Source organism: Micromys minutus (assembly GCF_963924665.1).
Source record: "Micromys minutus genome assembly, chromosome: 8".
NCBI lineage: Eukaryota > Metazoa > Chordata > Mammalia > Rodentia > Muridae > Micromys > Micromys minutus.
In genome coordinates this window covers 20,763,060-20,784,397 of record NC_137977.1, presented here as the reverse complement: position 1 = coordinate 20,784,397, position 21,338 = coordinate 20,763,060, and the positions used below count along the sequence as shown (strand labels likewise).

At 43.0% G+C, this 21,338-nt stretch overlaps 1 protein-coding gene across 1 annotated transcript in view; it reads right to left on the bottom strand.

Annotated features, from left to right (window-relative positions):
- The window catches only part of CAMK4 (calcium/calmodulin dependent protein kinase IV), a gene marked incomplete at its 3' end in the record, with an annotated part of 209,152 nt that overhangs the window by 35,512 nt on the left and 152,302 nt on the right, over nt 1–21,338 (bottom strand). The window contains exon 5 of the mRNA XM_080919972.1: nt 19,870–19,942. Coding sequence (XP_080776098.1) covers nt 19,870–19,942 — 73 coding nt within the window. The remainder of the gene's footprint in view (nt 1–19,869; nt 19,943–21,338) is intronic.

The following is a 21,338-nucleotide window of genomic DNA, read 5'->3' as shown; positions in this document are numbered from 1 at the left end:
AAATGACAAATCTTGTATTCTTTACAAGGTAAAGTAATTAAGACTATTTTCATGGTGAAGTTGCTAGAAAACTCATTTGGAAAGAATAACTATATTGCTATTATCCATTCTTAAAGTCTGTTTTTTCAACTTTTAGTCAACAAAAATTAACGCATGAATATTTATACCATATAATTTTAATTCTCTTATGGGCACACACAGTTTGCAGTATCACTCAATAACACTGCTGCAATGAAATCTCAAAAACAGTCCACTAAAACCTTGTGCCATCCATTGAGATCCACATAAAATTGGAAAGAAGAAAGGCCAGCTAGAGCTTTAAAAAAAAGTGAAGTATCATAGAGAAAATCATTCGACAGAGTTTCATATATACTTCATGCATGAATGTAAAATATATGAGTAATTTCAGAGAGTAAAAGATAATCTCATGAATGTAACCCTTTGGAACTTAATGAAGACGTTACAGTAAAAGTTCATAAAGGGATAATACAGGAGGGATGTATAGCAATACATCGCTCATCACAGGAAATGTGTTTGGGAATTAAAATTTATTATTTGCAGAGTTGCTGAGTTAGTTGATGTATTCTTCAATAACAAATGATTATACTGTATTGGCTCCACTTGACATAAATAATCTGCATTAATACCTATTAAACTGTTTCTCCATCATTCCAGGTATGTAAAAGAAGCTGAATAAGTGAATGAAGAATCTCTTGGATTCTGACAACCACTATAGACTTTGTCTCTGTTTTGGTTAGACAGTGTTGGAGAAGGAGAAGCTGGTATGCTCTTGCAATTTGAAAGCACTGAAAATTGTCGAGTGGGAGTCAGTCCACTTATCCTGACTCTGAAGCTACCTGTACCAGGTAAAAGCAGCCTGAGAGCCCAGTCAGCATCAGCTGCATTAAATTTTATGAGCTTGAAGAGCTGAAAAATTACCAACAATTTATGATAAAAACTAGTAATCAGATAAATGGTATGCACGTGTAGGTATCTATCAGTATTGATACCTGCCTGAGTTAGGAGGCACACATTTCTGGTTTTGTGTGAGATGAACATGGCATAAAGCAACAGAAAAGAGTCCTTGTTTTGTGTTAAATGAGACTAATGTCAATTGTTCTTAGAAACAAAAGTTTTAATCAAAATTAAAACTATTTTCTTTTGAAGTTAATGAAATATTACTAGCTGAAGGCACGTGGACCGGACAAGATATAAGTTTGCTTAAAGGCATGCAGCCAGGTTTAAAACCAAACCTTAACCTCTCTTAAAGTACAATACAATATATTTTGCAAAAAGAAAGCAATGGGAAGTAAAATCTTTGCTTCACCAGGACAATGGATGTCAGTTAGCTGAGGCTAAAAAATAAGGTGTGTTTGAAAAGAGATTAACTTTATTGAAACAAAATCTTCTGAGAAGTATTTCCTCATGTTCAACATAGAAAAGCTATGGTACAGAGGTGGCAAAAGCTACCAATTACCAAAGTTAAATCAAGATTAGGTAAGCAATTTAAACAAACATAAAACATCTAGTGAAAGAGAAGCAGTCATTAAAAGTCTCCCAACCCCCCCCCCCAAAAAAAAAAGCCCAGGACCAGATGGTTTTAGGGCAGAATTCTACCAGACCTTCAAAGAAGAGTTAATACTATTCAAAATATTCCACAAAACAAAATCAAAAGGAACACTGCAAGATTCATTTTATAGGACCATAGTACCCTGATACCAAAGCATGTAAATACCCAACAGAGAAAGAGAGGGGGGTTGATAAGACAATTTTCCTTTATGGACATAGATGCAAAAAAAAATTAGTAAATGGTTGCAAACTGAATCTAAGAACACATCAGAAAGATCACCCATGATGATCAAGTAGGTTTCACCCAGAGATACAGGGATAGTTCAACATATGGCTAAGAAACATTTAAAGAAATGTTTAAGATCCTTAATCATCCGGTAAAGGCAAATCAAAATCACTTTGATATCATAAACCTGTCAGAATGGCTACAAGAAACAGCTCATGCTGGTGAGGATGTGGAGTAAGGGGACCACTACTCCATTGCCCTGTGAGTGCAAACTTGTACAGCCAATGTGGAAATCAGTATGGAAATTTCTTAGGAAGATGGAATTCAACTTATGTCAAGATGCAGCTATACCACTCTTGGGCATATACTCAAAGAATACTTCATATTGCCACAAAGATGCTTACACATGTTAACTGCTTCTCTATTTATGTTTTCTTAAATTTATTTATTTATTCAATATGAGTACACTGTAGCTGTCTTCAGACACATCAGCAGAGGGCATCAGATCTCATTACAGATGGTTGTGAGCCACCATGTGGTTACTGGGAATTGAACTCAGGACCTCTGTAAGAGCAATAAGTGCTTTTAACTGCTGAGCCATCTCTCCAGGCCCTGCTTCTCTATTTATAATAGCCAGAAATTGGAAGCAACCTAAATGTCCCTCAACAGAAGAATGAATAAAGAAATGTAGTACATTTGCACAATGGAGTATTATTCAGCCGTTAAAGGTTAATATTATGAAATGCAGTTATACGGTAAATGGAAAAGTCATTCTGAGTGTGATATCCCAGACCCAGAAGGACAAACATGGCATGTGTTTACTTGTATGGGGATATTAGCTAACTGTTAGTCAATGACAGCTAAGGTACAGCCCTTAGAACCTGCAGAATAGATCAGAGTAAGGGACTAGTGGGGACAGATCTTGTTAGGAAAGAAAAATAAAATGAATAGTTAAGAATAAATGAGGGGTCTGGAACAGGAAGATAAAGTGAGGAGGGGAGAGGGAGAAGGGAATGAGGGAGGAAGTACATAGAGAGCTGGAATTAAGGGCCATTTGAGGAAGAGTATAAATCATAATACAGTAGGAGCTTCATAAGTACACACATATATGAAAGTGAATGTGCCACATAATGGGAGAGACAGAGTCCCAACTTTCCATCTCTTGTCACCAAATGAAACTTAGGGACAAACTACCATCCCGGTTCTGGGATTGGGTTACATTTAACAGCTGTATTAGACAATGGCATCCCATGGGCATTCCCAAACTCGGGCTGTTGCCAAGATTATAGGTTGCTCTCTACAAACGTATAGCAAGGCCCTTTTGGTGAAGATACCAATTCAACTCATTGGACATGAAGAACTCGAAATGTGGTCTTCATAGAACCTTCACCCCTACTGGGATCTTTGGTACAGGAAGGAACTCTGTGGGTTACCAAACGAGAAATACCAAGCAGCCCCAAAACCTTCAGTCTGTGAGGGTGCCCTGCCTGCATGATATATTGCAGTAACGACACAAAGCTTGTGGTAGCAACCAGTAACTGACTTAAGGTCGACTCCACAAGATGGAACCCAGACCAGAAGCTGTGGGGCGCCGCCCACACATTCCCACGCTTCCGTCATTACAAGGTGGCGCGGATATCCGGCTGTGGGGCGCCGCCCACACATTCCCACGCATTCGCCATTACAAGATGGCGCTGATATCTGGCTGGAGTTAGCAGTAAACAAGCCATGTGCGCACAGGCTGGGTAACTTCCGCTTCATGACTTCCGCCTCTTCCCGTGGCGTCATAGGGCCTGGTGAGTTTCAACCAATCAGGGGGCTCCGCGTCCAAGGCAAGGACTGATCCCTTTATAAGGGGGCGAGCTGGATAGCTCTCTCTCTCTTCCCCTCTTCTTCCTCTCTTCCCCTCGTGGTTTTCGGCCGTCTCGTGGAGCTTGTTCGTCTTGTTCGTCTCCTTGGATCTCTTGGTTTTCCCCGTCCTTTTCGTTACGTGAAGCAAGTACCGGTTTTTCCAGATTAATAAAGTTTACCGCAGAAGGATTCTATTTTGTGTGCCGCGTCGTTCTTGCAGGCGAGACGGTTGCGCGGGACATCTGGTGCCTCAAACCCGGGAAATTCGACCACTCCATCGTCTGCACCACAGAATTCAGAACTGCGGGGAGATTAGTTCGGCAAGGTATGTCTGATCCTGGATCTTTCTTTAATTTGGTTTAAATCTTCCACGGCCGTGTGAAGGGTCTGTAGAGGCTCCGGTCTTCGTCAGTGCAGTTTTTATTCTCTTCCTCTTAATTTCCTCTGTGTCCAACGGGGCTGGTGTTAATTTTGTGCTTAAGTCGGACGTAGATAAGCAGAGGCACCCCTGCGTTCCATAAGTCTTTGTAGATAAAAAAAAAAAAAGCGAGAACGCGCTGAGACTTGCCTTTCAGTTTCGCCTTGGGCCGCCACGCGAATAAGCCGCGGGCATTACATCGCTGTGATGGGCTCTTCACACTCGACCATTACAGCCCTGCAGTCAATTCTTAAGCAGAGAGATTTAGAATTGCCCACCCGCATCTTGCAGCGTTTTGTAAGAGAGGTTGAGCGAACGGCCCCTTGGTTTGCAGTTTCGGGGTCTCTCTCACCAGCCTCATGGAACAGATTGGGTAGAGAATTAAACTGTGCACAGAATGCTGGAAACCTCGGGCCCGGAACCATGGCCATTTGGACGATGGTACAAAATTGTTTAAGAGATGAGAGTTGTAGGCCCGCCGTCGCTGCGGGGCAAGAGGTATTGAGTGAAGCGCAGGATAGGCTATCAGAAGCCGAACAGAGTGAGAGAATGGGCGCGCGCAGGAAAAGGTATTATCCCCCTAAGGAAAAAGGACCTCCAGAAACGCGGTATAGCGGGAGAGTAGCTACCCACGAACCTTCAGATTATTATTCCCTTATGCCCTCTAATGTTAGGAGAAGGGGAGTCAGTTTGTACCCTGTAGAAGACTTCGAGGCTCTAGACATTGATAGCCCCGAGACTTCAGATGATGATTATGAGCGAGAAGGCTTAGACCCAGAAGAGGAGGCAGGGGTAGATGAAGGAGCAGCTAGTTATGAGGAAAAAGGATATTATCCTGAGGAGCAGTATAGGCCCACGCGCTTGTCCCCAGTTGTCCCCACAGCGCCCCCTTTACCGGTGGCCCCTCCTCCATACGCGGCACGCACGCCTGTAAAATCCTTCTCGTTCCTCCCGGAAAGGGTGAGAAGACAGATGTGTCTCGCTTTCCCTGTGTTTGAGACAGCTGAGGGTGGCCGCGTTCATGCCCCCGTAGAATATAGTCAGATAAAAGAATTGGCAGAGTCAGTCAGAAAATATGGGATAACCGCCAATTTTACCATCGCTCAGCTTGATAGATTGGCTACCTCTGCCCTAACTCCCTCCGATTGGCAGACAATCGCCAAGGCTGCTCTACCGAGCATGGGACAGTATATGGAGTGGAAAGCTCTTTGGTATGAGGCTGCCCAAACCCAAGCAAGAGCCAATGCTACAGCGTTGACTCCTGAACAGCAAGAATGGACATTTGATCTGTTGACGGGCCAAGGTCGCTATGCGGCAGATCAGACAGCTTATCATTGGGGTGCCTATGCCCAAGTGTCAAGCACAGCCATTAAGGCCTGGAAGGCACTTTCAAAAAAGGGAGGGGCCGATAATCAGCTTACAAAAATCATTCAGGGACCCCAGGAGCCTTTTTCAGATTTTGTAGCCCGCATGACCGAGGCGGCAGGTCGGATCTTCGGGGATCCCGAGCAGGCCGCCCCTCTTATTGAACAGCTTATTTTTGAGCAGGCCACCCAAGAATGCCGAGCCGCTATCGCCCCTAGAAAGGGCAAAGGTCTTCAAGACTGGCTTCGAGTCTGTAGGGAACTGGGAGGGCCACTTACTAATGCAGGTCTCGCGGCAGCCATTTTGCAGTCCCAGAGGGGCCCGCCACGAGCCCCTGATAGACGGGTCTGTTTTAGATGTGGAAGATCTGGACACTTAAAAAAGGATTGTCGGATGGTCTCTAGGGACCTTCCGACCCTTTGCACAAGATGTGGCAAGGGGTACCATAAAGCTGAACATTGCCGCTCTGTTAGGGACCTCAGAGGCCGGCTCCTTCCCCCGTTAGAGAGTCAGACTGCCCAGACCAATGAGATGCCAAAAAACGGGTCACTGGGCCCCCGTTCCCAGGGCCCGCAAAGATATGGGAGCAAATTTTCCAAACCCCTAGGGGAGAGCAAGGTGAGCACACAGACAGGCCAACAAGAATGGACCTGCGTGCCTCCTCCTCACTGGTATTAATGCCTCAGATGGGCGTTCAGCCCATCCCTGTAGGAGCGGTCACCTTGCCTCCGGGGACCCTAGGACTGATCCTCGGACGGGGGTCCCTTACAGCGCAGGGATTGATCATCCACCCAGGCATAGTAGACAGTGACCACTCCTCCGAAATACAGGTACTGTGCTCCAGCCCAACCGGCATATTCTCTGTAACTCAGGGTGACAGGATTGCACAGTTATTGCTCCTCCCTGATAGCTCTAATAAAAAGACTAAGGAAAAGGCAGAAAAACAGATGGGCTCCTCTGGGACCGACTTAGCTTATTTAGCGGTATCTTTGAATACCAGGCCTAGGCTTAACTTGTGGGTTAATGAGAAGAGATTTCAGGGTATCCTTGACACAGGGGCTGATAAGAGTATTATATCCACTCATTGGTGGCCCAAAAATTGGCCGGTTGTAGAGTCATCACACTCCTTACAAGGATTGGGTTATAAGTCCTGCCCCACCATTAGTGCAGCCTCGCTCACCTGGAAAACCCCTGAAGGCCAATGTGGGCAGTTTGTCCCCTATGTACTTCCTCTTCCGGTTAACTTATGGGGGAGAGATATAATGCAACAGATGGGGCTAGTTCTGTCCAATAAATATTCGGCACAGGCTTATGATATTATGGGTAAGATGGGATATAAAGAGGGAAAAGGCTTAGGACGCTACGAACAAGGACCCCTAGAGCCTGCCTCGCCTAACCCTAACAAAGAAAGGCAGGGTCTGGGTTTTTCCTAAGCGCCATTGAGGCAGCACGGCCCATACCTTGGAAAACGGAGGAGCCAGTATGGGTTCCTCAATGGCCGCTTACCTCCGAAAAGTTAGAAGCTGTTACCCAATTAGTTAAAGAACAACTACAATTGGGTCATATAGAATCCTCAACCTCCCCTTGGAATACCCCCATTTTTGTGATTAAAAAGAAATCGGGAAAGTGGCGATTGTTGCATGACTTGAGAGCCATTAATAAACAAATGCATTTGCTTGGCCCTGTACAACGCGGCCTACCGGTTCTCACGGCGCTCCCAAAACATTGGCCTTTAATGATAATAGATATTAGAGATTGTTTCTTTTCCATACCTTTACATTCTCAAGATAGGCCCAGGTTCGCCTTTACCCTTCCTTCTATTAATCATGCAGAACCCGACAGGAGGTTTCAATGGAAAGTCCTGCCTCAGGGCATGGCTAACAGTCCGACTATATGTCAGTTATATGTTTACCAAGCCCTTATTCCTGTTAAAAGACATTTTCCATCATTAACCTGGGTTCTTTATACAGATGACATCCTAGTATGTGACAAAGATTTGTCAATCTTAACAGAGGCTTTTCCCCTATTGCAGCAAGCGTTAGAAAATATGGGCCTACGTATCGCCACGGAAAAAGTTCAGATTTCTGATACTAGTCAATTCCTAGGGTCTGTGGTATTCCCTGATAGGATTGTCCCTCAAAAGCTCGAGATAAGAAGGGATCACCTCCACACTCTTAATGATTTTCAAAAATTACTGGGAGACATTAATTGGCTTAGACCTTTTCTTAAGATTCCTTCTGCTGAACTTAAACCCTTGTTCGATGTTTTAGAAGGGGATCCGCATATTTCCTCACCTAGAAGTTTGACCCCGCAAGCAGAAAGAGCGTTACAGTTGGTAGAAGAAGCTATACAGGATGCACAATTGGTTCGCATGGATTATGATAAACCTTTCTCATTATGTGTTTTTAAAACAAACCGGCTCCCTACTGCAGTGCTTTGGCAGCAAGGGCCCTTATTATGGGTGCATCCTAATGCCTCGCCAGCTAAAATAATTGACTGGTATCCAGATGCTGTGGCGCAATTAGCGCTGAGGGGGCTAAAATCTGCCATCACGCATTTTGGCAGCGAGCCACAGCTGTTAATTGTTCCCTATAATGCCATGCAGGTTTCCACTCTTGCTGCCACTTCAAATGATTGGGCTATCTTAGTCACTTCCTTTTCAGGAAAAATAGATAATCATTACCCAAAACACCCATTTTTACAGTTTGCTTTAACTCAACCTGTAGTTTTTCCCAAAGTAACGTCCTGTAGTCCCCTAAAAGAAGGGTTAGTTATTTACACTGACGGTTCCAAAACTGGGCTGGGGGCTTTTGTGGTTAACGGTCAGGTCTACTCGAGGCAGTACACAGAAACCTCCCCACAGGTGGTAGAATGCTTAGTGGTTCTTGAGGTTTTACAACGTTTTTCGGAGCCTATAAATATAGTGTCTGATTCATCTTATGTTGTTAATGCTGTCAATTTGCTTGAGGCGGCTGGCATTATTAAACCGTCTAGCAGAGTTGCCTCAATTTTTGCGCAAATTCAAAATTGCCTTCTAGCCAGAAGATCGCCCTTTTATATTACTCACATTAGAGCTCATTCTGGATTGCCAGGACCTATGGCTAAAGGCAATGATTTGGCAGACAGGGCTACAAAAATAATTGCTATAGCCATGTCTTCGCCGCTAGAGGCTGCTAAAAGTTTTCACAAAAACTTTCATGTAACTTCCGAAACTTTGCGGCGCCGCTTTTCCATTTCCAGAAAACAGGCTCGCGATATTGTTGTCAATTGCCAAAATTGCAGTCAGTTTCTGCCTGCGCCCCACTCGGGGGTTAATCCTCGGGGCATCCAGCCTCTTCAAATATGGCAAATGGACGTTACCCATGTCCCCGCCTTTGGTAAGCTGCAATATGTACATGTATCCATTGATACCTGTTCAGGAATAATTGTAGCCACTCCCTTATCTGGAGAAAAGGCCTCACATGCCATCCAACATTGCTTGGAGGCTTGGAGTGCCTGGGGTAAGCCAAAGTTCTTAAAGACAGACAACGGGCCGGCTTTTACCTCACAAAAATTTCAACAATTTTGTAGCCAGATGGCTGTGACTCATCTTACAGGTTTGCCGTATAATCCACAAGGACAAGGTATTGTGGAACGTGCTCACCGCACTCTTAAATCATATCTAATAAAACAGAAAGGGGGGGTTATGCAGGCCTTGCCCCCCGTGCCTAGGACAGCAATATCCATGGCACTGTTCACCTTAAACTTTTTAAATCTTGATGACCATGGCCATACGGCAGCTGAAAGGCATTGCCTACCCATGGATAAACCAAAAGAGATGGTAAAATGGAAAGATGTCATAACTAATGAATGGAAAGGACCGGATCTTGTGTTGATAAGATCCAGGGGAGCTGTTTGTGTTTTTCCTCAGGATGAAAATAATCCTTTCTGGGTTCCCGAGAGGCTCACGCGAAAAACGGCAGAGACTCCTGATGACAGCCCTGCTCCTGACGCGGTGGAACCAGAGAGCCAGAGAAGAGACGAGATGGGCGATTCTGTCGGCAGTCCTGAAACCAATTCCAGCGGAACCTGATGCTACAGTCTCCCCTAACCTTTTCACCCCCGATACTAACTTGGGTGGGGGTGGGACTCTTGGGAGCAATCCTTTGCTGCGGACTTGCGTTGCTTCTCTGGCTGGTTTGTAAGCTCGAGGCCCAAACAAAAAAGAGACAAGGTGGTTACTGCCCAAGCGCCTGTCGCTCTAGAACATGCAGCATCAGCCGATATCTGTTTGTCTTTGCTTAAGCAGTAGGTCGCCGGCCAGACAGCTCTTGCACTCCTAGAACTTCGGTTCATTGCACAGGATTAGAGTGTCTGGTTTGAGCAGCCCTTGAGGGATGCCGAGCTTAGCATCGCACTGAGAAACCCCTAGTCGCGGGGTATTCTCCGGGAGATAAGCCATTTGTATGAGGGTTTCCTGCCCCAGTGTCCCTCCCTCAGAAAAACGGCAGAGGACAGGTCAGGTGTACTGCGGGCTACAAAAGGCCTAGCGGTTACTCCTGTACATGGTCTTTATACACCTTAATGAGGATTTGACCTCTATCTCCGCCCTCCTAATATGGGTGCCCTAGGGGGAGATGTGGGGCGCCGCCCACACATTCCCACGCTTCCGTCATTACAAGGTGGCGCGGATATCCGGCTGTGGGGCGCCGCCCACACATTCCCACGCATTCGCCATTACAAGATGGCGCTGATATCTGGCTGGAGTTAGCAGTAAACAAGCCATGTGCGCACAGGCTGGGTAACTTCCGCTTCATGACTTCCGCCTCTTCCCGTGGCGTCATAGGGCCTGGTGAGTTTCAACCAATCAGGGGGCTCCGCGTCCAAGGCAAGGACTGATCCCTTTATAAGGGGGCGAGCTGGATAGCTCTCTCTCTCTTCCCCTCTTCTTCCTCTCTTCCCCTCGTGGTTTTCGGCCGTCTCGTGGAGCTTGTTCGTCTTGTTCGTCTCCTTGGATCTCTTGGTTTTCCCCGTCCTTTTCGTTACGTGAAGCAAGTACCGGTTTTTCCAGATTAATAAAGTTTACCGCAGAAGGATTCTATTTTGTGTGCCGCGTCGTTCTTGCAGGCGAGACGGTTGCGCGGGACAAGAAGCTGATAGGGTGACCAAGAACCAGAGACTAGATAGCCGAGGGACTTAGGGTAAAACTAAATACTATTGATTTTAAAAATAGTGATAAAATTACTCAGTAATATTCCGCTATACCCAGATGAGTGTCTTGTTCAGCTATCACCAGAGAGGCTGCAGAAGATTCTGCAGCGGATGTGTGTGTTCCAACACAGAGAGCCACAGCCAGGTATCAGTGTCATGTATGCAGAGTGAGAGCCTTGAAATATACATTTCTAAATGGGATTAGTCCATCATACCCCCCCCCCGCCCCCAGAGCTCAGGACACCCTGCAGAAGGGGAAGAGAAAAGAGTGTAAAACCCAGACAGGATGGTGAACACCAAGAAAACAAGACCCTCTAAATCAACACGAACACACTTATAAAACCTCAGAGACTGAAGCAGCATGCACAGGCCTGTGTGGGTCTGCACCTGGTCCTGGTATATATATATATGGTTTCCAGTTTGGGTTTTTATGGGACTCCTGAGTGTGCACATCAGTGGGTCTTAGATTCTTGTGTCTTCTCTTGGGCTCTTCTTATGTTGCTTTCTCGTGTCCAGATTCTATGTTATAGTTTTTGTTTTATCATATTTTATTGTATTTTAATTTATTGCATTGTTAACTCTTAGAAGCTTGTTCTTTTCTAATGAGAGACAGAAGGGGAGTGGTGCCAGATTGGAGGGCAGGTGAGGTGGGAGGGACTGGGAAGAACAAAGAGAAGGCAAGCCATAACTAGAATATATCATGTGAGAAAAGCATCAATAAAAGGCAATAAATAAATAAATAAATAAATAAATAAAATGTTTAAAAGTTTAAGGACTGTAGAACATTTGGTGGACTATATTTTATATTGGAATATCATGTTGGCAAGTGATGGAATTGTAATCATTTATATTGGTTGACGACTTAACACATATGGGAGAGGAAGTCTCCATTGAGGAACTGCCTCCATCCTGTGGCCTACTGGGATGTCTATGGGGCCGTTTTCTTGATTATTGATTAATGTAGTAGGGTTCACCTACTATCAGTAGTTCCAACTATAAGCTGGTGAGTCTGGGATACATAAAAGTAGTGTAAATATGTGCCAGTTTTCTCCACAGAATATGCATCATTTCCTGTCTAGATCCTGCCCTGGCTTTTCCCCATCATGGGCTGATATAACCTTCCCTCATCTAGCTAGTTTTTGTTGGTGTTTTATCACAACAATAAGAAACAAGGACAACATCATCCAAAATTTACACAACCCCAAACAACAGACGTTATACAGAATGTGATCATCAATGTGATATTTTATTACATTGTTTGGAAAGTTACTAAATACATGCCCAAGGATTCATCTTGATGCTCCTGGGATTCCAAGTAGAGGAGACCACAGGAGCCTTGGACATTATTATTCCTGTGGAATGTTCAGAGAGGAGGACACCCCTACACCAGAAATTGCTTTTAGATCACCAGTTTTCTAATACTGAGATTCAAAAGGGATATAGATTATCCCCCTGCTCTCAAATCCATTAAAATAATTAGATAAAGTGATCTAGGTTCTGCCTGAGCCACGGATATATTTTATTATACATTTATAAATAAAAATATTTGAATATTAACAAATGTTTTCTTTTTTTTGCTAGTTGTGATTTCTAAATTCTCAGTAATTTCTATTTATGGGTAGAATAGTATCATAATGTTTTAATATTATATATTTGCATTAACTAAAATCCATCATTAAGTTTGAGCAGAGAGACACACCGAGAGAGACAGAGACAGAGAGTGACAGAGAGAAAGAATGATCTCCCACAGGAATAGACTGATTTATATCAAATAAACTATACTCCCTGTTCTATCCTCATATTGCTTAATTAATCTCTCAGAATTGTTTCACTGACACTAAGTAGACCCAAGTAGACATGGTATTCACAGAAACCAGAGACATGTGTCAGAAGCTGATTCTTAATCACCCTCAGCCTCATTATCCCTTCAGGCCTCACTTCACCCCGATTTAGCAGTGTGTGGGTGTGCATTTGATATTCAGTGGAACTCAATTTTGGGAAATTAGTGGGACCAGAATCTTTTTATCTGGAGTACGCCCTTTGTGCTCTAACTAATGATGGAAAATCATACCCTACAATCATTATTAAGATGCACTCAGAAGTTTATTCAAGGAGTTCACTACATTCAAGTAACAAGACATACAACTCAAAGTGGCAGAGACAGTAGGAACTTCTGTCCTCTCTGAGACATGGAGAGGGAGAAAGATCCACTGGAGATTTTTTTTAACCCTCTGCCTTCTATATAATTATATTTCTCTTTATAATTACAAAGACAGCAAAAGCAATTCCCAACATCACATATGGACTCGGCTAAGGCAGGGAAACAGATAAATAGCTTCTCATCATTTGGGCCTCCTTTTCTGAATAAGAAATTTCAAACTTTACAAGCAGGCTCCTCCCACCACAACCCATTGCTTAGGATCACGTCAGATGCCCTGACCCATGCTAAAAGGAAAGGTGGGGAAAGAAGTTCTGGTAACTTCCATCTTTCTAAAGATGCTACATACCTCTCTAAACAGTGAATAAGACATCTGGGTGAGAGATAGATTCTACACATCGGATGATGTAAGGTAAATTATATAACCCTTACAAAATGTAGAAATGTTACTCAGCACAGTACTCAGAACTGAAGACAAATAGTGGTTTAATTTACTATTGGTTCTTTTGTCTTTATTTTACTAACTTCTAGAATCATTCCTTACACTTTGAAGACAATGAAGACAAGAAAATCATGAACAACAGCATGAATTTGGAGTTTTTAAATAATTTCCTGTAAAGTTATTTATACTGTCTAGGATCTCTCAACTTTAAACTCACCCTTCTATAGTCTGCTGTACAGTGCTGGAATCTGACATTTCAGCCACTGTTTGCCCTCTCCTCCTGGTCCCTCTCGGCTTTACTGTGAGTTGGATGTGAGGCTGGAAGTTGGAGGTGAGAGAGCTGCTCACTGTTTGCTTCCTGGGTCAGTTTTCCTAAGTAATGTTCCTAACCTCATTTCTAAAATCAAGCTCCCGTTCGCCTTGCAATGACACGTCACCATCACTCTGGTGGCACCAGTTGCTCTGCTTGGTCATTTTCTATTCCTCTGAGGACATCTCAGTTTCCCCAGCACATGCTGACTGGTCAGTCATTTTCAGAGATCTGAGTTTCAGAATCATGGGCTCACAGGCACCAGCACCAGCCAAATAGTGAGTCCCTGCCATGGGGACACAGTTAATTTGGTCCTCTAAATTTTTTATCATCACAACCATCTCTGATTTGCTCAGTGATAAGGGTGCCTATCTCCACAATACCTTCATCTAGAGATGCACTTTGCCTTTTCAGTTCTTCTGTATCTAGTCATCTACTCTCCACCAACTTATTCTCTAAACAAAGACTGTTCTTTCCTATAAAGAAACTATTTTTACCCCAGGAACTTTTATTTAATCTTTATAATTAGTTCATCTTACAGTTTGAGGCAGAGTGTCCTCTGAAAAAAGCAACTAGGGGAGGAAAGGATTTATTTCATCATGCAATTGCAGGCAATGGTTTATCACTCGAGGGAAGTCGGGGCAGGACCCTGGAGGCAGGGATGGAAGCAGATACCACAGAGGAATGCTGCTTATTCCTTTGCTTTCTCTGGCTTGCTCAGTTATATTTCTTACACAGTCCAGATTCACCTGCCTAAGGCTGGTAATGCCCACACTGTGCTGGGTCTGACAACATCAATTAGTGATTAGGAAAATGCCTCACAGACATGGTTGAAGGTCTATCTAATGGATGCAATGCCTCAAGTGAGGTCCTTTCTTCCCAGATGTTCAAGGATTACAATGAATCCTAAATGACATTAAGGTCCCTTACTGGAACTTTAATTCAGTGACTGGCCAGAAATGTCCTGCCCCAGCTGAGATCCCAACCCAGGTCCTCAGACATCTGGAGCAAGCACTTTACCAACTTCCTATTATTTTGATACTTAAATATGCTATTTTTGCACCATCATGATGGTTTTAATGCTTTTATTTACAATTCTTGGTCACTGTTATCCCACAATTCTTACCCAAAAAGTCTGTGATAACAGATGCAACAGTTCAGCAGGCAAATGGTGGTTTCAGAAAAGAAACTGGCAATGGTGCCAGTAGTAAGAGTCATGGGGCGACTGAACCCTCCTTGGTTGTCCTTGTCATGTAAGGTTGGCTAGAACAACCCGGACCATTGCAAGAGTAACTATGATGAACAGGCCGGGCATCTCACTACATTATGGGGAAAGATCAGTGGGAGCCAGGCTCCCAGTTTTGTGGAATTGGGTGATAAATATTAAACACAGACAAAGTAATGTACAATTTCAAGTACTGTAGGTTCACAAAGACAATAACACATGGTATTGAGCCAAGGTACAATATGGGTTCATGAAGACAATAAAACATGGTTTTGAACTGAGGTAACCTGGACAGGATGTGGACGGCTCAGTTTTCGCACAGTGGGCGGTCACTCTAGAGACAGAACTGTATAGTGGGAACCAGGAAGAAGGATGTAAACCGAGATCAAATGTGACAGAAGAGGGAACAGAGAAAATAGGTTCGAGATAGAAATCAGCTTAGTTCTTTCTCATATCGGAAAAGGGGGCCCATGGGAACAAACACAGAAAAGGAGAGTGGCAGTCAAGTGCCTTGAAAGTGGGGTGTGGCGAGAACCCTCAGTATGGAAGATCGTCCGAGATACTCCAGGATTGTAGGCTGGGCTAGCCTGGAGCTCACTGTATAGCACAGCCTCGCCTCAAACTCACTACACTCTTCTGCCTGCATGGGGTTAGGACCTCAGGCTTCCTCACCACACCCAGGGAGTTCTCATGTGCCAATGTCCCAATCATAGGAATGATCTGCCTGTTTTATCACTGGCATCATAAGTCCAGGGGAGGAGAGAGGGTGTTAGGTAATGGAACTGTGTTGTCCAGTTAGGTTTGGGCAGTGGCATTGGAGGCAAACGGCAACCTGAACCACAGACTAATAATAATGAGGATACATGGTCAAATTCATGTTGTTGCCTGGCAACATTCAGACTGACACATGGAAAGTGACTGCGCCTGGTCACAGGAAGTTGGTTCGTGCAAGGTACACAAGGAGAGCTCCCTTCAAAGTAAGATCATCCTTAAAGTGAGACCACGCTGACTAAAACACACAGGGACGTTGGCACCCATCTGTGTATGAGCGTTTTGTCTTCACACAGGCAAGTGTGCCATGGGTTTGCACTGTTCCACAGAGGCCAGAAGAGGGCATCTGATGACCTAGAACTGGGCTTACAGACAGTTCTGAAGGACTCTGTGGATGCTATAAACTGATCCGGGGCTCTCTGTGAGAGCAGCAAGAGCTCAAGACTGAGCCATCTCTCCAGCACTGAAATCACCGTCTTCTAACAGCGTACAACAGACCACCACCCAAAACTGCACCTCCGATGTGAAATTCCATGTCAGATAGACACGGATATTAAGAACCCACAGTGATGAAAAGCTGCAAAATGGATAGAAACAGAGTGTGGCTCTCAGTGTCAGCCTCTCTCGAAAAAACAGCTGCCCCACTCCCCAGAACACTCCACCCTCCCCCCGTAACTCCACACACCCGCACCACTCCGCACGCCCCAGAAGCCTCTTCTCTCCCTGCTGGAACTACATTCACACCCCACATTTCTCGTCCCATCCAGGGTAAAAGGTTGTCTGATCCAAGCTGAGCCAAATGCAGCTTCTGTCTTAAAGTTTGGACTGGAGAGCAAGTAGTTTTTCAGGATAAGTACTGGAAGGCTCAAGGCAGCTTTTTATGGCGGCACGTGGACGAAGATGTTAACCACATCGCTTTCTGAATATGAAAAATGGTGACTGTTGTACAAGAGGAAGCATGTGAGAACCAAGGTAGTGTGCAAAGCATCCTGGGAGCTCCAGCTGCTCGCCTGAGTTTCTTCACACCCCTCTGTAAACTTCCAGAAGACCCAGCTCCCGGCCGCTCATATCCTATTACTTTCCCTAAGATGAAACATAAGGTCACATGGAACAATTCCTTGGAAATTATCTGCTTGGGAAAATGAGAAAAGTGGCCTGTCATTGGAAAAGCATGAGAAAAGGACTTCCGACGTGGGACACGGGCATCTTTCCTGTTCCCTTTCTTATACTGGCCCATGTAAGGCAGAACGTGTGACACTGAACCAACAGCAGGCAACACGGGTAGAAACAGGAAATGGCTGGTGATCTACAAATACCCTGCTCAGGAGGCTGACGGAGGCTCTCCCACAAGAGCCATGCACTATACCTTGAATTTAAGCTTTTGGATGATGTAATATGTAAAGCATAAAACATGTACAGGGTGTTCATGATAAGCATAGTGATCAGCTTGTTTGTCCAGATTTACACCGTGGAGTAAAGAATCAAGTTAATACTCTGTTCTGTTGCGCTTCTGAGAGGTGCTCTCATGTGTAAACTCTCTCAGCCTTCCCCACCACCATGTTAGAAGAAAATGTTACACCTGATTTAGAAGTGGAAATTAAGGCTTAAGGGAATTAAGGATACACTCAAGCTCATGTGCAAAGAAGCCAAACTCAGCTCTGACTCCCAAAGTGTCTTTAACTGTCGGCTGACCTGAGCAAAGTCGATCAGCAAAAGTCTGAAAGATTAAAAGTAAGTCTTTAGTATATACACTTACAATTTTCATTATTGAACTAAGACCTCCCCAAACAGAGCAGTGATTACAAAAGACAATCTAGCCATTCACTTAAGAACAAGGATTGGAGGCAAATAGAAACATGTTTTAGAAACACAAGGCATAAAACCATCTTGGCGATTATTGAGATTGCGTTCACGGACAGTTGAAGGGAGATTCAACTCTAAGATGAGAAAGGAGAGGAGTTTAGAAAGCAAGTATTAGAAATTAATTCAGAGTTTGAAAACCTAAGAAACTAGGGCAAAAAGTAACCTAGAATGTGGCTGCTTTTGTGTACAGTGACAATATAAATTTGATATGTGGTATTCAAGTAGCCAGGACATATGTTGTTCTCTCTTCTCTCCCCACCCCCATGTGATATGTACATTCATGTATGTGTTAGGATATGCACGTGAGTATCAATAGTAAATAGTATTCTATTGTTCATCTTATTGATTATTTTAACAGTCATATTTGTTCGCTTACTTAGTTTAGTGTGTGTGTGTGTGTGTGTGTGTGTGTGTGTGTGTGTGTGTGTTCATCCATATGTCATAATGTATGTGTGCAGAACAGAGGTGATTCTTTCCTTCTACCATATAGGTACTGTGAATACAACTCAGACCCTGGGACTTTGTAACAAATGTTTTTTATCACTGACTCATATCAGCATCTTTGGTCTTATTTTTTGAGATAGTCTTTCATTGAACCTTAAACTCACTGTAGCTACTAGGGTGGCTGGCCAATGAGGTACCAGGATCAGCATGTTTTTACCCCCAGTGTTGGGGCTAGAGGTAATGTCTTGGGTTTAACATATGTACTAGGTAGTTGGACTCTGATTTTTGTTGCACAGCAAACACTCTAATCCACTGAGCCACTTCCCACCTGTCCCAGTCAGGGTTTTCTATTCCTGCACAAACATCATGACCAAGAAGCCAGTTGGGGAGGAAAAGGTTTATTCAGTTTACACTTCTACACAGCTGTTCATCACCAAAGGAAGTCAGGACTGGAACTCAAGCAGGTCAGGAAGCAGGAGCTGATGCAGAGGCCATGGAGGGATGTCATTCACTGGCTTGCTTCCCATGGCTTGCTCAGCTTGCTTACTAATAGAACCCAGGTCTACCAGCCCAGGACTGGCACCATCCACAATGGGCTGGGCCCTCCCCACTTGATCACTAGTTGAAAAAATGCCTTATTGCTGGATCTCATGGAGGCATTTCCTCAAGTGAGGCTCCTTTCCCCATGATAACTCAAGCTTGTGTCAAGTTGGCACTAAAGCAGCCAGTACATCCTCACACTTGTTTTTCCTTTGGGTGAAATGAGTGGAGCATGTGTTTCTTTCTTTGGGTAATTTCTTAAGATAACAAACTGAAGAATAGCATATTTGGCTGTGGAAAGATTGTATAGATATTTTTGGTTTTGTTTAAGAATGAATTTCTCTCTGTAGCTCTGGATTTCTTGGAACTCTCTCTGTAGACCAGGCTAGCCTCAAACTCAAGCGATCCATCTGCATCTGCCTTCCAAGTGCTGAAATTGAAGGTGTGTGATCATTTTTTTAACTAATTCTGGTAAACATGCTCCTAGGGGACCTGATCTGTATGCTTATAAATAATGTGCTTCAGCTTTATACTGAATTTATGCAAGAATGAATCAAGATATTCTAGCCAGTGACCAGAGCTAGAGAGATGGTCCAGGAGCTAAGAGAGCTTCTGTTCTTCCAGAGGATCTGAGTTCAGCTGCCAGCACTCAGGTAGGGAAGCTCACAACCGTCTATAACTTCAGCTCCAGGGACTCTGACATCATCTTCTGGCCTCATGACACACACAGACAAATGCATGTGTGAGTGTTATGAGTGTGTGCAAGTGTGTATGTGCGTGTGTGAGTGTGTGAGTGTGTGTGTGAAAGAGAGAGGGAGAGAGAAAGAGAGAGAGAGAGGAGAGAGAGAGAGAGAGAGAGAGAGAGAGAGAGAGAGAGAGAGAGAGGAGAGAGACTATACTGGAAGACAGAAACTGGAACATGTTTCAGCTATGAAACAATTACCTGAACTTAATGCCAAACTGTGAAGTTACATATTCATAAATGTGTATTTGCTTCCGCAATTAACTTATAAAGTTGTATGTAAACATATAATTACATCTCTTTTAATTTTTCCTCAAAAATAAAATTGTCAGGTTCATTCTTCTTGCAGTCCATTGATTTATTTTAACAGGAAAGGCGGCATTCTCTGCTTTAGGGTCCATATTTTTCTTATTTAACCTTCTATTTCCAATCAAACTGCATAAAACTATAAAACCAACAGAGAAATACACTGAAAAAATGAGGAAGGAAATGTTAGAGAACAAATTAGAACAGTAGGACCTAATATGAACTCATGACAGAATGTGAATAGCTTGACAAACCTACAGCGCAGCACATCCTTCAGATGTGGGTAGCTGGCCCGGAGTGTGAGTTAATTAAGCATGTTTCCTGTGCCACCTCATCCACACCTGCACTTTACTTCCACTGACATCACTCACTCCCATGGCTTGAATGATGCCTGTAAAAGGCACAGATGACCGATGGTTAAACACGCATAGCTGGTGTTTCTTACTTACAGCAACTGCCTCCAGGATCTGCTTCACCGCATCAGCTGCGTCCCGTTCACTATAATATCCCTTTTCCACAATCCTAAAGAAACAGAAACACAAGATGCTTCTCAGACACAAGCCTTTAGTTTAATGGGTACTAAAGGAAGTTAATTAAATCAACGTCAGAGAAGATACATCTGAACAATTGCAAGAGCTTTCCCAACACCAGGGGGAATATTCCAGAAGCAGCCATTCTAAAATCTCTGCTTTGCCAAGAAAATGAAAACCATTCATTTTCTCTCAGCTTAACCTAACCACTAGCCTCTCTCATTTTAACTTTAAATTGCAAATTATTTTAAACATATGCCAAAGTAGATTTTATACTCCATATACCCTAATTTCTAGTTTATGGGCAATCTTTATATTTGTCTGAAGACTTACTTTCTTTCATGTTTTATTATTTTAAAGCAAATATCGTATACTCAAATGATAATAAATCTTTAAAAATTAAATTATAATCAGTATCATAGTTGTAAAGTACAGAAAATTTTTAATATTATCAAATTTATACCTCATTACAATTTTCCAAGTTCATGAACATGTTAAATTTCTGTTTATTAGAATTTGTTTTTGAATGAAATTTATGAAACTTGGGTACCTAGTTTTCAAAAAGCAATTTCATTTTGTTTTTGTTTCTTTCAAATATCACAGCAAAAACTATACATTCTCAAAGTAGCTGATGTTAATAACTGAATTAAAAACCTATAAAATGCTTCAAAATTGGGAGATAGAGGAGGAGTAAATGTAGAATAGAATTGTTATGATAAAAACAAAAGAACATAAGAAAAGTTCTTAATGACTGTAGTTAGTAAACATACATTTCAATTTTTAATGATTTTCTTTTCCACGTATTCATAAAAATGGTAAAACACAAACTCATAATCCTTTAAAAGGATGAGAAGAGAATCTCCTAATATGCACCACTGTTTTATTATCTGGGCACTTAAATTTTATTTTGTTTTTCCTAATTTTGTACATTGATCATAAGCTCTTCTCCAAATCCTAGATTATGGCCCTGAGATGTTTATTATTTGCTTCTTAAAAATCATTCTCATAAATATTTCCTTACAACACTATATATATTCTCCAATTCATGACAAAGTTGGGTGATTAGGTCGACTTACAAAAACTTTTATTTAAATAGTTTACTATACATATATTTATTTAGTGAATTGGGGTATATGGGGGGCATGTAGGTAGCATGATATCCCTGTGGAAGTTGGAGGACAACATACTGGGACTGAACTCTACTGGTCAGATTTGGCAGCAAGATCCTTTATCTGCTGAGGTATCTCACTGGTCGTGAAATAATTTCTTAGACTACACTTTTTGAATATTTAAAATTTAATATGGTGCCAGAAAGATGGCTCAGAGATTAAGAACACTCTCTTCTCTAACAGACATCCTGAGTTCAATTCCCAGCAACTATATAGTGG